The 16162-nt window shown below is 40.7% G+C and overlaps 1 protein-coding gene across 2 annotated transcripts in view; it reads right to left on the bottom strand.

Annotated features, from left to right (window-relative positions):
• Positions 1–355: 355 nt before the first annotated feature.
• LOC117457561 (mitogen-activated protein kinase kinase kinase kinase 5-like) overlaps positions 356–16162 on the bottom strand; it is a 59879-nt gene continuing 44072 nt past the window's right edge. Inside the window, exons 19-32 of one of the 2 annotated variants that reach the window (XM_034097711.1) lie at positions 15478–15631; positions 15255–15355; positions 14770–14811; positions 13456–13537; positions 13298–13374; positions 11688–11748; positions 10879–10981; positions 9479–9537; positions 8629–8729; positions 4631–4808; positions 4471–4539; positions 2079–2171; positions 1558–1684; positions 356–910 (exon numbers count right to left, since the gene is read on the bottom strand). In XM_034097711.1, coding sequence (XP_033953602.1) covers positions 814–910; positions 1558–1684; positions 2079–2171; positions 4471–4539; positions 4631–4808; positions 8629–8729; positions 9479–9537; positions 10879–10981; positions 11688–11748; positions 13298–13374; positions 13456–13537; positions 14770–14811; positions 15255–15355; positions 15478–15631 — 1344 coding nt within the window. In that variant the 3' untranslated portion in view covers positions 356–813. Of the gene's footprint in view, positions 911–1557; positions 1685–2078; positions 2172–4470; positions 4540–4630; positions 4809–8628; positions 8730–9478; positions 9538–10878; positions 10982–11687; positions 11749–13297; positions 13538–14769; positions 14812–15254; positions 15356–15477; positions 15632–16162 lie in introns of both variants that reach the window. The other variant, XM_034097709.1, reaches the window with a different exon arrangement.

Here is a 16162-nt window from a genome sequence, read left to right as displayed (position 1 = left end):
AACAAAGCAGTGAAAGTGATTCCTCCCAAGTTATCTAATTTTGTTTCAATATTTAACAGCAAAATTCTTTATTCTTCAAAAAGAATTCCTCCCAAAAAACTCTGCAATATTTTGTTTCTCCAAAGCTGATTACAATCGTAATATGCCTGTCATTACTCAATTTGGTTGACAAATCACCAAATATGCCACTTTTATGTACCATATAAATAGTTAATTTGACTATTCGCTCCTCCTTGTGATGTCACCGGCCCCTAACAGTTTTCTGTTTTCAGCTTACAAAGGGAATACACACTCTGCCATTAATGGGACCTTATTTTCTGTGTTTTGCTCTGAGATCAGTACAGTTCACCTCATCTTAAGTTAATTCATTTTTATTACAAAGTAAGAAGTAAGAAGTGTGTTTTATGGATCCAACACTGACACACACTCAGGATATACATCACATCATGAATCCTTCCAGTCCTTTATTCCTGTGTGAGTTCCTCTGGAAGCCGTGGTGTATCTCAGTCCCTGCAGCAGAAGAAGAAAGTAGAACTCCCTCTGTAGTGTTGGAGGACCTTCCTTCACTGTTCATTTATTTTCCTCAGCCTTCTCAATTCTGTATCTCACATATTGAAATCAGCCTAAGCAAGGGTTGGCTTACCCTTGCAACATCATGCTATCATTTCTTTCTGACTTCTCTCCTCCCATTAGAAATTAAAAGACTGTGATATCCATGCCCATCAAAGTCACTGATGACAGATCAGAGTCCTGCGGAGACATTCACATATAATCTGGAGTCTCCCATGATGCCCTTCGCCGGTAGACGGAGAGTCAGGGCAGCATGACGTAGTTCTCCGCTATTTCCAGGATGTACAGGTTGGACATCCCCGTCTGGTCATCGATCTGACGCGTCTCCAAGACGACCATCCTGCAGGGAGGAGGTCAAGGAGGTCAGAGGAATTTAGTGTAAACCTGCATAAACTCTTTAAAATCCTATTTTTATATATAAGTTTAAAGTCACATACATGTTTCTGTGCATGATGCAAATCTAGATTATATCCTAATATTCAGATATCAGTCAGTCCATCACTTTGTCCAGACTAAAATACTGTTAAATTAATGCCCATGACATTTTGTACAAATATATATTTATTTATTTTTAATGCATGAATTCTACTCAGCTATATGAGTATGCAAAGTGACTTATACATACATAAATGTAGAGGATTAAAAAGCACAATATTTCCCTCTGCAATGAATTGCCGTATTAAGTTGCATATACTGTAATGGAAATACTCACGAGTATATCAAAATGACATCTAAGGTTACATGTTTTTTGTTACTTTTTCCAACAGCAGTTAGCAAATGTTAGCATGCTAATCTAGGAGACATGATTCACATATACCTGCTGTGTGAATTGACATTTTTCAGTTGTTTGTAATAAACTGCAGCCCAGCTGATTAGTAGGCGCCGAGGCGTAGCAAAAAAAAGCCATACAACAGAATAACAAAAGAGCCCACACTGCAGGAACTACAAATCTAATCAAACATACCCCTGAGTAAAGTCCTGCTGTACCTGTCTGACTGCACCAGTCTGTAGGTCTTCCTGGGGTCCGTGGTCTCCTCTAGCACCTCAGCAAAACCCTGTCCTCTCCTCTGCCAGCCGTGACGCCACACTGCCAGCAGAGTGTCCTCAAAATACACTGAGAGACAGACAGCAGACAGACAGAGCTTTAAAGGTTAGGCATCACTGGACAGCAGTGGTGGAAGAAGTATTTAAGTCATTTACTGGAGTGAAAGTACAACTGAAATACTCTACAAGTAAAAATCCTGCATTCAACCCCTATCCCTAGGACAGATCAATCTACAGCAAGGCATCACATTCCTTAAGATCATCATATGTCATGTACTTTGCCATATGTCCACAGCTCTGTTTTCAGCTTCATGACGATGCATTTTACAGCTCAGTGGAGTAACAAGTAAGTGATTTACCTCTGAGATGGAGTAAGAGTATTAAGTGGCCAAAAAGTACTCAAGAAAATCAGATTTGAACTTGAGTATTAGAGTGAGTCTAGTTACTGCTCTGTGAGGTCTCACCTATAGACTGGACTTCATGAGTGAAGGTGGTCTCATGTGTCAGAGGCCTGCTGCTCTTCAGCTCCCCCTCCAGACCCACGATGTGCACCGACTCTGGAGGAGAGGGACACGTGAGGGAATAGCAAAGACAGGAGCGGGATATAGACTGAATGTAATGTGCAGTTACACTCTCTCATCACATGTGGGCAGCACAGGGTGTTGTTGCAGTTGTAGAACTATTGGGGAAGTACTTTTAAATATTAGCCCAGAGGGAAAGAGAAGCTAAAATAGTGTTAAGTCTGCCTGTTAAAGAAAACAAAATGTCACCTTGTTTATTGTCTTCACAACATAGGCCTATTTTGTAAAAAACACTAAGAAAATTACATTTTTGGTATTTGATATAATCAAGATATAAATAATGTCTATATTTCATTATTATGTTTTATGTTTATTCTTATTGATTATTTATACACGTTCCAAGTTATTGCTGTCATATACTCAACACTTATTAGCTATCACTATCTAAAAATCTAAATGAAAGACATAAAGAAGTGCAGAAGTTGAGATATAGGGGTGAAATATTACATATATAGAGTATAAAGTAAAACTAAATATATATATTTGTGGTGTACAGTAATAACTGTATATGAGTAATGATAGGTAATAAATATACAGTGGGGCAAAAAAGTATTTAGTCAGCCACCAATTGTGCAAGTTCTCCCACTTAAAAAGATGAGAGAGGCCTGTAATGTTCACCCTGGTACACTTCAACTATGAGAGACAGAATGGGGGGAAAGAATCCAGGAAATCACATTGTAGGATTTTTAATGAATTAACTGGTAAATTCCTCGGTAAAATAAGTATTTGGTCACCTACAAACAAACAAGATTTCTGGCTCTCACAGACTTGTAACTTCTTCTTTAAGAGCCTCCTCTGTCCTCCACTCGTTAACTGTGTTCATGGAACCTGTTTAAACTCGTTATCAGTATAAAAGACACCTGTCCACAACCTCAAACAGTCACACTCCAAACTCCACTATGGCCAAGACCAAAGAGCTGTCAAAGGACACCAGAAACAAAATTGTAGACCTGCACCAGGCTGGGAAGACTGAATCTGCAATAGGTAAGCAGCTTGGTGTGAAGAAATCAACTGTGGGAGCAATTATTAGAAAATGGAAGACATACAAGACCACTGATAATCTCCCTCGATCTGGGGCTCCACGCAAGATCTCACCCCGTGGGGTCAAAGTGATCACAAGAACGGTGAGCAAAGATCCCAGAACCACACGGGGGGACCGAGTCCATGACCTGCAGAGAGCTGGGACCAAAGTAACAAAGGCTACCATCAGTAACACACTACGCCGCCAGGGACTCAAATCCTGCAGTGCCAGACGTGTCCCCCTGCTTAAGCCAGTACATGTCCAGGCCCGTCTGAAGTTTGCTAGAGAGCATTTAGATGATCCAGAAGAGGATTGGGAGAATGTCATGTGGTCAGATGAAACCAAAATAGAACTTTTTGGTAAAAACTCAACTAGACGTGTTTGGAGGAGAAATAATGCTGAGTTGCATCCAAAGAACACCATACCTACTGTGAAACATGGGGGTGGAAACATCATGCTTTGGGGCTGTTTTTCTGCAAAGGGACCAGGACGACTGATCCGCGTAAAGGAAAGAATGAATGGGGCCATGTATCGTGAGATTTTGAGTGACAACCTCCTTCCATCAGCAAGGGCATTGAAGATGAAACGTGGCTGGGTCTTTCAGCATGACAATGATCCCAAACACACCGCCCGAGCAACGAACGAGTGGCTTCATAAGAAGCATTTCAAGGTCCTGGAGTGGCCTAGCCAGTCTCCAGATCTCAACCCCATAGAAAATCTTTGGAGGGAGTTGAAAGTCCGTGTTGCCCAGCGACAGCCCCAAAACATCACTGCTCTAGAGGAGATCTGCATGGAGGAATGGGCCAAAATACCAGCAACAGTGTGTGAAAACCTTGGGAAGACTTACAGAAAACGTTTGACCTCTGTCATTGCCAACAAAGGGTATATAACAAAGTATTGAGACGAACTTTTGTTATTGACCAAATACTTATTTTCCACCATCATTTGCAAATAAATTCATTACAAATCAGACATGTGATTTTCTGGATTTTCTTTCATCATTCTGTCTCTCATAGTTGAAGTGTACCTAGGATGAAAATTACAGGCCTCTCTCATCTTTTTAAGTGGGAGAACTTGCACAATTGGTGGCTGACTAAACACTTTTTTGCCCCACTGTATGTACACAGAGATGTAAACATTAAGTATGAGTATATCAAGGTAAAGTAACTGCTCCTGCAGAAAGTTGACCTAGTACCACCACGATACTATAAGAGATATTTTGTGTCGTTAGTATCTGAAATATATGTGACTTACTCGCTACGAGGACGAGCAGCGAGCTACTGTTCAACTGGTTCACTTGGACTACATCTGGGCAAGGTCTCTCTGTAAGAACACACACAGAATGCACAAGCGGATACAAACATGATAATATCATGTTTTAAGATCATTTGTTTCACTTTAACATATGACATACCCAGGCCAGAGTGGGTGAACCAGGATGTGTTAGAGTTGAGGTTGATGTATTCGACATTGACTGGCTGGTGGGGGCTGGCCCCCCGAGAGATGCCGATACACACCAGCGGGTACTCCTGCTGCGGCACCGTCACCATCTCAAACACACGCAGGGGGCTGGGCAGGGGGAAGTCAAAATTCTGCGGGATAGAGGAAAGTCAAGGGTTTCCTGTTAGTAAATGAAGTGCTTTCTATGAGGGCACTGCATCTCTGAGCAGCACAGTGTTTGACTGAGCATCTGTTCCAAAAACATAAACCATTTTATGTAAAGCAAACTATCAAATGTAACCGGGATCATAAAATGCTTTATTTCCCTGCCTACAGTGGTTTTATTAGCTGCTGTCTGTGTTAACCGCCTCGTAGAAATATCACAGCCTGAAAGATAAGCCAAGGCAGCACACACTACTCCTATAAACCTGCACGTACTGTACTGTATCATTGTATTTTCATGAGTTCACAGGTGTTCCTAGTATATTATACAGTTACTATTGACTCTTTTAAAATACCTCAGCATATTTTTTGTATGCACTTTACAGGAAGACAAAGGCTGAGATTGTGATACAGTTATTAAAACACATTGTATGTTGACCCTGGTACAGGATACACAACTTGTGGGGACATTAAAAGGTCCTCCATACAGCTGAAATGTGTCGAATTCAGAAGGCCAAATCATAACGTTTTTTCCTAACCACTTTTCATTTATCTTGTTGCAGAACATCATGAGCTCAAGGCAAGATGTGAAGGAGACTTCATGAGGACTTAGACTGCACTTGAATCTGCAACAATGGATCATATTCCAAATACTAATCATGTTTTGTTTACAAAATCATACATTTAAAAGTCACTAAAGCTATCAGATGATTCTAGTGTTAAAAAGGTTCAAAATAAGTAACGTAGTGCAAGAATAGGGGGGTAGAAAACCTTAATACTCAGTATCTCAAATTGAGGTTGAGTAAATGTACTACTTTCCACCACTGAGTGAAAATACACCTGGCTTAAAGAGGCCGTATTCTGCTCTTTTTCGGGTTCATATCAGTATGTAGTGTCTCTACTTTAAAGAGTCCTCTCCTGCTGATGTTCAGGTGTATATCAGTATGTAGTGTCTTTACTTTAAAGAGTCCTCTCCTGCTGATGTTCAGGTGTATATCAGTATGTAGTGTCTCTACTTTAAAGAGTCCTCTCCTGCTGATGTTCAGGTGTATATCAGTATGTAGTGTCTCTACTTTAAAGAGTCCTCTCCTGCTGATGTTCAGGTGTATATCAGTACGTAGTGTCTCTACTTTAAAGAGTCCTCTCCTGCTGATGTTCAGGTGTATATCAGCATGTAGTGTCTCTACTTTAAAGAGTCCTCTCCTGCTGATGTTCAGGTGTATATCAGTATGTAGTGTCTCTACTTTAAAGAGTCCTCTCCTGCTGATGTTCAGGTGTATATCAGTATGTAGTGTCTCTACTTTAAAGAGTCCTCTCCTGCTGATGTTCAGGTGTATATCAGTATGTAGTGTCTCTACTTTAAAGAGTCCTCTCCTGCTGATGTTCAGGTGTATATCAGTACGTAGTGTCTCTACTTTAAAGAGTCCTCTCCTGCTGATGTTCAGGTGTATATCAGCATGTAGTGTCTCTACTTTAAAGAGTCCTCTCCTGCTGATGTTCAGGTGTATATCAGCATGTAGTGTCTCTACTTTAAAGAGTCCTCTCCTGCTGATGTTCAGGTGTATATCAGCATGTAGTGTCTCTACTTTAAAGAGTCCTCTCCTGCTGATGTTCATGTGTATATCAGTATGTAGTGTCTCTACTTTAAAGAGTCCTCTCCTGCTGATGTTCAGGTGTATATCAGCATGTAGTGTCTCTACTTTAAAGAGTCCTCTCCTGCTGATGTTCAGGTGTATATCAGTATGTAGTGTCTCTACTTTAAAGAGTCCTCTCCTGCTGATGTTCAGGTGTATATCAGTATGTAGTGTCTCTACTTTAAAGAGTCCTCTCCTGCTGATGTTCAGGTGTATATCAGTATGTAGTGTCTCTACTTTAAAGAGTCCTCTCCTGCTGATGTTCAGGTGTATATCAGTATGTAGTGTCTCTACTTTAAAGAGTCCTCTCCTGCTGATGTTCAGGTGTATATCAGTATGTAGTGTCTCTACTTTAAAGAGTCCTCTCCTGCTGATGTTCAGGTGTATATCAGTATGTAGTGTCTCTACTTTAAAGAGTCCTCTCCTGCTGATGTTCAGGTGTATATCAGTATGTAGTGTCTCTACTTTAAAGAGTCCTCTCCTGCTGATGTGCAGGTGTATATCAGTATGTAGTGTCTCTACTTTAAAGAGTCCTCTCCTGCTGATGTTCAGGTGTATATCAGTATGTAGTCTCTCTACTTTAAAGAGTCCTCTCCTGCTGATGTTCAGGTGTATATCAGTATGTAGTGTCTCTACTTGAAAGAGTCCTCTCCTGCTGATGTTCAGGTGTATATCAGTATGTAGCGTCTCTACTTTAAAGAGTCCTCTCCTGCTGATGTTCAGGTGTATATCAGTATGTAGTGTCTCTACTTTAAAGAGTCATCTCCTGCTGATGTTCAGGTGTATATCAGTATGTAGTGTCTCTACTTTAAAGAGTCCTCTCCTGCTGATGTTCAGGTGTATATCAGTATGTAGTGTCTCTACTTTAAAGAGTCCTCTCCTGCTGATGTTCAGGTGTATATCAGTATGTAGTCTCTCTACTTTAAAGAGTCCTCTCCTGCTGATGTTCAGGTGTATATCAGTATGTAGTGTCTCTACTTTAAAGATTCCTCTTCTGCTGATGTTCAGGTGTATATCAGTATGTAGTGTCTCTACTTTAAAGAGTCCTCTCCTGCTGATGTTCAGGTGTATATCAGTATGTAGTGTCTCTACTTGAAAGAGTCCTCTCCTGCTGATGTTCAGGTGTATATCAGTATGTAATGTCTCTACTTTAAAGAGTCCTCTCCTGCTGATGTGCAGGTATATATCAGTATGTAGTGTCTCTACTTTAAAGAGTCCTCTCCTGCTGATGTGCAGGTGTATATCAGTATGTAGTGTCTCTACTGGGACACGTCTCCATGCTTTAATGTTCAAAAAGCTCTTTATTTGTCTCATACTGCCTGTGCTGCAGCACCTCTTTTCACTCTCTGTCTGAAACCAGAGCCCAGTCTTGTTTTTGATTGATTCCAAAACTATATGCTACAGTACAGTACAGGTACTTCTGGGTCTCTGCGTTTCATTCAAGCTCGGCTCTGTGTGTGTGGCACGAGCCATTTTGTGTGCGTGCGCCAGCGAGCGAGAGAGAGACTGCACCGGTACCAGGGATCGTTGTTAGCATCTGGTGCTAGCTAGCTACTTTAATGGATATAAGGAGCTGTTTCCACAACAAGGTAAAGGGAGAGTCCTCTGAGTTAAAGGACTCTCTGAGTGTTTAGATAGTTAACTTTAGTCAAAGTTATCTCAGTGTGTCTCAAACGGTTTGGTTACGATTCATGTAAACAATTATTTCCGAGGCACACGTTTATATGATCATTATAGTTATAAGAATATAAGAGCATAAATGAAAAACAGGTGATTTGTAAAATATCCATAAAGAAAAAGTAAATCTGTTTACAGTTCTGTTTCACATGGGTGTTGAGAGATGAGATCTCTTAATTTTGCTCTAAAAGTGCACCAGATTGATGCTTTTAACTTCAATATTTAAAAAATGAAACACCCCCTACTGGAGGGAACACAGGGATTTTAGCCTTTGCAGGATGTTAGCCTATGCAGACCATTTAGATACATACAAACCTCTAGAACACACAACAGGAAAGGGAAGATACAAAAGGCAGAATGGGGCCTCTTTCAAATAAAAGCCTTCGTCTTCTTTTGGGTTCTACAGAAGTAACTGATGAAAATGATTAATTTAAACGAGATGGTTTGCTTCTGCCTTCCTGACATTTTAAACATTGATCTTATTTTTTCATCAACATACCTTGATGAGCATGAACTTGTGCATGGGCTCGTACCACTGCAGCAGCACCACGCTGGACTCCAGGCCGCAGCACAGGAACACACACCCCCCCACGCTGCCAGCTGCAGGACACACACTGCAGTTAGTCCTCTCACAGTGTACTGGGGCATTGTTTAAAAGTGCTAGCCCTTTATTGGAGGCATATATCAGAAACGGGCCTTATGTCTATTTGAAAGTTTATTTGGTCATGTGTTAGTATAAAGCTTTATTCTTTTCTCATCTGCTCCTCATTGCCCTGTTTAAATGTTTTCTTACTGCATTAAGACAGACTATTTTCTGTATCTTAATATTTCAAATCCAAAGCCCAGTAGCATTTCCCTCAACGCCTTCACAGATTTTGCACACAGTACTTTGTATGTAGCTACTCCCATCTTGTGGTACTTGTCAGTTACTACAAAATACAGTCTGTCTGGGACAATAACACACATTCCTATGGAATAATAACACTTTAGATTGAGACCAGCAAATTGTTGGAACAACCTGATTACATTGTTGAATTTATTATATGAAAGCAATTCAATGTACTTTATAACAGGCACGAGGAGCTCATCCACCCTTGATTTGTTTTTTCAATAAAACTACTAACCTTTAACAAGAAAAACTGAATTTCAATACTCAAACTAGCATTGAGCTAATTTGGTTTCAAAAAGAGCTGACAGCCATATAAAGGGAGCATCCTGTCCAACTGCATCACTACACACACTATTCAAATGAAGGTAATTACGTGCAGCCTGAATGTATCCATGTGTCCATCACACATTCTCTCTGCACAGACATTTTTTTGTTGCAATACTTCAGTTTTTTTTCTCACCAACTGCGCAGGTCTTGCATCCTTTAGTATCAGGTATTTTACATGTCACTGAAATTTTCCTGTAAACAAAAAAATACAAAAATAATTTAGCTTTGAACTGGCATGAGCAAATGTGTTATTTAGGTAAATACAAATCTGAGTTGACAAATATGACATGTGGGGTTCCTCAAGGCTCCATCTTGGGGCCTCTTCTCTTTAACGTCTACATGCTACCACTGGCTCAGATAATGAAGAACAACAAAATAAGTTACCATGGCTATGCGGATGACACACACATTTACCTAACCATTTCACTAGGAGACTATGCTCCAATTCAAACACTGAGTAAGTGCATTGAACAAATCAATGACTGGATGTGTCAGAACTTTCTCCAATTAAACAAAGATAAAACTGAGGTAATGGTTTTTGGAGCCAAGTCAGAACGTATAAAAGTTAGCGCTGAGCTTCAGTCTGCAATGTTCAAACCAACAGATAAAGCCAGATATCTAGGTGTAGTCATGGACTCTGACCTGAGTTTCAACAGTCACATTAAAACAGTTACTAAATCAGCCTACTATCACCTAAAGAATATATCTAGGATTAAAAGACTAATGTCACAGCAGGATTTGGAAAAACTTGTCCATGCTTTTATCTTCAGTAGACTCGACTACTGTAATGGTGTCTTCACAGGTCTCACTAAAAAATCTATTAGAAAGCTGCAGCTGATTCAGAACGCCGCTGCTCGAGTCCTCACTAACACTAAGAAAGTGGATCACATCACTCCTGTTCTGAAGTCTTTACACTGGCTTCCTGTGTGTCAAAGAATAGATTTCAAAATACTGCTGCTGGTTTATAAAGCACTGAATGGTTTAGGCCCAAAATACATTTCTGACCTCCTGCTAAATTATGAACCATCCAGATCTCTCAGGTCTTCAGGGACTTGTCAGCTTTCTGTCCCCAGAGTCAGAACTAAACATGGTAAAGCAGCGTTCAGTTATTATGCTCCAAACATCTGGAACAAACTCCCAGAAACCTGCAGGTCCGCTGCAACTCTGACTACTTTTAAATCCAGGCTGAAGACTTTTCTTTTTGTCGCTGCTTTTAATTGAAACTGAGCCGTTGTGTTCATCAGTAAAGTGTAACTTCTGTGTGAACTATTCATATCTTAAACTGCACTGTAACTTTTTATTCATGTAATTTTTGTTCATGTACTTTTTATTCATGTATTTTTTCTTTTAATGTTTCTTTTATTATCTTTTCTTTTTAATGACTGTTTTTAAATGCCTTTGTCTGAATGTCTTTCATTTTTGTAAAGCACCTTGAATTGCCTTGTGTTGAAAAGTGATATATAAATCAACTTGCCTTGCCTTATTTAGAAAATAATGAAATATTCGAATTAAACAATAAGTAAAGAGTGTTACCTTGGTAACAGTCTGTGAGTCGGCAGGGAAACCATCCTCTGGTCTCTGCGAGCCTGTTCGTAAAGCTCCTTCAGGGAGTGTGAGTGGAGCTGAGAGGATTTACCTGGAACCAATCAGAGCAGTCGATTCCATCACAGGGTGGATACAGGTAGACATAGAAACACACACATCATCACTAACATCAGTCTGGACACCCCCCTGACTTTGTCATAATTCAGGAAAAGTTTATTTGTTATTGTATTGCTGACTTTTAAGGCATTGAGAGGTTCTTATCTGACCTTCTAAAGACTTTGGAACTCCCGAGGAGATCAGGGCTGCAGTATCTGTCTGCTTGTTTAAGTCACTTTTAAAATCTCACCTTTTTAGAATTGCTTTTATGTGATTTTATTTGTTGTCCTTTTTTATTTTCCATTTATTTTTATTGTTTGTTTCATTATTTTCTATGTGTTTTACTTTGTGTTCTTATGCTTATATGCATTTCTATGTTAAAGCACTTTATAACTATGTTTTGAAAGGTGCTATATAAATAAAGTGTATTATTATTATTATTAGGTCACTTGGCTTCTGACTGAATAATATGATGGACAAAGTAACACATGCATGATCAATTAGGGAATATCTATATGTGTATCCAGAGTTTGATCACTGTCTTCTGATTCTGTCTCAAACCACTCAATTCAACAAAATAAGTTATTCTGCCGACTAAAATAAAAAACTAAAAATAATAAACTGTCCTGTTATATTTTCTGTAAATTCTGAGTGAACAGAGACACACAGCTAAATTAGGATTGAATTCTTATTCAGTTTACCTGACACAGACATGAGGACGTTATTGATGGTGTAGACCCATGTACACTTCCCTGGATACAGCTGAAAGAGAAGAAGAAGACCTCCACTCATTTGTTTCAAGCTTTCTGTCACTGATAGAGTGTGACTGATTTTCAGCAGTGATGGGAGAAGTATGCAGACACTGTAATGAGATGTAATTATGGTTCATAAAATGGTCCCGGTCAGTGTTTTTACTTTATATACAATGTAATTGGATGTTGCAGTATGTTGTGGTAGATGTTTAGGGTGGTGCTCACTGTAACCTGCCACATATCTCTCAAAAGTCAACTTTTCCTGGATTTCTCAGAAACTCCGGCTTTGAGAAGATGCATGTTATTAACCTTCCAGAAAAACGCGATAATCAGCAAAATGGCGCAGATTTTTAAAAGGCCACATATCTATCAAAAGGCCGCATAATCCCCGCATTTTTCCTCACAAAGTTGAGGAAAAAAAAGTTAACTCGTCTTGACGTGAAGTGATGATGATGATGACGCGACGTCATCAGCTAGCGCATCACAGAAGGTAAACAACACCGTAGAGTGAACGTGTGGAGCTCACACGAGAGAGAAAACACCAAGATGAAAAAATCGAATCCATCTCATTTACCGACGAACTTGAACTGCTAAAGACCGGGCAAAGCAGTACCCCGATGTCTTGCACGAAAGTGGGGGGAAACTATTCTGCACCCCGTGCAACTGTGTTGGAGCATAAGAGAACATCGACGGTGACGACCCACTTTTATTCATTCAAACATTCGAAAATCCTTTCTGCTGCTGCGGACAAGAAAGCCAAACAACCCACGTTCACCGAGGCATCGACCTCCAAAACCCTTTCGAGGGCTACAAGAAACCTACAAGATAACTGGTCAGATAACGAACAAGTAAATGAAAGCAGAATGAGGCGGAGAAGTGTGTGTGTGTGTGTGTGTGTGTGTGTGTGTGTGTGTGTGTGTGTGTGTGTGTGTGTGTGTGTGTGTGTGTGTGTGTGTGTGTGTGTGTGTGTGTGTGTGTGTGTGTGTGTGTGAGAGAGAGTGTGATTAAAATAGCCCAATTGCTTTTACAATAAATAAACATTGAATGTGTTTAATTGAATAGTGAAGGGATTTAACGTTAGTGGCAGGTTGTGTGTGAGAGAGAATACATAAATAAGACAGCCCAATATTTATTTCCCCCGCATATTTCGCAATTTCACCACATAAAACCCCGCATGTTTGATCGCATAATCAAGGATTTTTGCCCGCGTTTTTCTGGAGGGTCTAATTTTAGAGCTGATCTTTTTAATGTCTAAGAAGTGGGAGAATTTCCCCAACACAAAATAGGAACATTCACCATGAACACATCTGGAGATACTTGGGTTTCACTGGACAGGGAGGGAATGAAAACATGGACATCTGAAAAGTAACTAATGTCAGACATATGTAGTGGAGTACGATATTCACCTCTGAGATGTAGTACGTTGAAATACTAAGTTCAGTACATTACATGTGACCTTAGGAACAGTACTTGAGTAAATGTATGCAGTCCACCACACCCGAGTCCACAGTTAGTTCGGCAGTGGTATCGCTCTGTGTTATAAATGTTGAAGGTCCTACCAGCTCCATGGTGGCCTCGGAGCTGCTCAGGTTCAGGGTGTAGATCCCCTCCTCCGCCCCCAGGATCAGGTGCTTGTCTGAGGGAGGGACAGAGGAGACACAGGTCAGATCAGAAGAGAGAACAGAGGGTTTACTCTGATTCATCAGACTGAGGATACCTCTTTTGGCGGCCGTGCTCTCCCACGTCGTGGAGCAGTTTATCTTGAGAGGGCAGCCGTGGAAGATCTTTTTGAAGTAGACCTGGAGAGAGAGCAGCACTAAGGGTTCATTTAGTCCACAGTGCAACAGATTCACGGCCCTACACAAAGTCTCAGAACATGGATGAATGTATGTTTGCTCTTAAAAACACTGTCAGTTAGAAAGTGAAGTGCTTGGTAAAGATCAGTGAAGTTATGATCGCTTGTATGGCCTTTCAGTTAAACACCGCATCCATTACAAACTCCTGGTCCTCACTTACAAAGCCCTCCACCATCTGCCGCCCCCCCCCCCCACCTCACTGACCTCCTCATCCTCTACCAACCACCCCGGTCCCTCAGATCCACCTCAGCCGGTTTGCTTTCCATCCCCAAGGCCAAACTCCGGAGCTTCGGGGACAGAGCCTTCCCTGTGGCAGCCCCGAAGCTCTAGAACCCCCTCCCCCAAGACCTCCGTGAGTCTGAGTCCCTCACCCTGTTCCAGTCCCGCCTCAAAACCCACCTCTTCAACTCTGTATCCATAAGCCCCCCCCCCCCCCCCCTCTCAACCAACTTCCTCCTGACTGCTTTTCTGTTTTGTTTCTTTTTTGTTTTGTTTTGTTTGTCTGCCCTCCCTCTCAAATGTAAAGCGTCTTTGGGTTCAAGAAAAGCGCAATAGAAATATAATTTATTATTATTATTAAACAAATAATACTGAAAAAATACTTCATGATTATATTCTCTTTTATAGATACACTCGTTTCCATTTCTCAAACAGCTCTAAAGAAAGGCTTCTCTGGGTGGTTGTTGTAGCACAAGGAAAGTAATACGAACAGATACGTAGAGAACAAGTATGCTAAACATATAAAAGATATATAAAACTAAATAAGAACACAGTAAATATCGAAACAGCGAAGTTCATGTTTTCAGTATAAAACAGACTACTTTATGATATGATAAAGAAGTGTTTGTTTGTACATATTGAAATGATATTGCACACGATGGTAGATTATGAGATATAGTAAAAGGTGTTGTAAATGAAGTTCCAAAGCAAGAAAACATATTGTCATTTCAAAGCAAATGAATATAATACTGAAAGATTTGGAGCTTAATGTTAGAAAATATGACCATTTTTTTATTTTACAACAGTCTTTGTTCAGGCTCAAAAGCTCAACTGGAAATATCTGTAATAAATGGATTTGAATCTGGGATTGTGTTTCTACCACATGATATGAGTCGCACCTCAAACCCTAACCCGGAGCAGCGGAGCTTAAACTTGTGGAAAGGAAAGACACTCACCGGGGGTTTCTTCAGGACAGGGCTGCTGCACTCAGTGGGGTCCTGGGGAGACAAGCATTACATTTCATCGATAGTTGTGTTCGTAATAAGAGTGAACATAGTGAGAACACAGTTACGCAGAACCCAGAGTGACATCTTCCCAACATTTGCTTTGTCCAAACCTCAACTTACACGTTACACTTATTAACATCATTATTGTTTTCATTATTTGTATATTCATTCATCTTCTTATAGTTTCAGCTGTTTTCAGCTCATATAAACTGTCTGTTTTTATAACAAACATATTTGATCAGCTATTTGATTGTTTTGTGTGCAGAAATCAAGAAACAACAGTTGTCATGCACAGTAGCTGTGGTCCAATGAAAGCATTGCCTCTGACATGTGGTGCAGTCAAAGTGAAAGAGCAAAGACAGACTCAAGTACCCACTCTGTGGTGAGCAATGGGTCAGCGTGTGGAGTTACAGCCCTCGGGTTGACAGGCGTACCTTTGAGGGGGGTCTCCATTTGCGTATGCCTTTAGGGGGGAGCTCAGGAGGGGTGAGGTCTGCTGGGGGATCCATCAACTGGACAGGGAAGGACGTAGGGTCTGGATTGCACACACACACACACACATAAGAAAATATACATACATTTTGTTTTTATTGATGGGTCATTTATATAGTTTGAATCATTTCACACTCAATCTAGAGTGAGGGGGGGGCGGCCCACCTGAGTGTCGGGAGGACCGGGGTCTGGGTGTGGGTCGGACCTGAGACACACTGGTGGTCCTGATGAGAGGGGTGGGGGGGTACAGAGAGCAGGGCTTCCTCCCCCGCTCCTCCTCCCCCGCCATGCTCTCCTCTGAGCTGCTGCGAGCTTTAGGCTACACACACGCACACACACACACACACACACACACACACACACACACACACACACACACACACACAGAATAAACTGCTATCCACAACTAAGCGATCAGGGAACTATATGCCTGACAGCTTCAGTTACTTTAGAGTTGTGTGAGGAAATGTGTCCCTTTCTGTCCGGTGAAAACCACGTCTCTCCAGTTGTGTTGATTTAGAACCTTTGTGATAAACTAAAAGATGGAATGTTCCTTTATATGTTTAGAATATATATATATATATATAGCTTTGTCACAAAGCTGAAAACAGGGCTGAGAAACGTATGCAAAGTTGACATTTCAGAGATACGTGGTTCTCACAGGACAGTGATGGTACACACACATGAGGCTTATATCAAATATGACGCATTGCTGTAAATTAAACTACCCGACAGTATATACAGGAGTTCAAATGAGCATTTTGCTTTTACTTAAGCTAGCTGAATGAAGTACTATACTTTTACTTGAACATTTCCAACTTGTGGTATGTGTACTTTAACTTCAAGTTCT

The sequence above is a fragment of the Pseudochaenichthys georgianus genome, chromosome 13 (genome assembly GCF_902827115.2).
Source record: "Pseudochaenichthys georgianus chromosome 13, fPseGeo1.2, whole genome shotgun sequence".
In the NCBI taxonomy this organism is placed as follows: Eukaryota; Metazoa; Chordata; class Actinopteri; order Perciformes; family Channichthyidae; genus Pseudochaenichthys; species Pseudochaenichthys georgianus.
The sequence above is the reverse complement of the archived record's forward strand: the minus strand, read 5'-3'. Positions and strand labels throughout refer to the sequence as shown.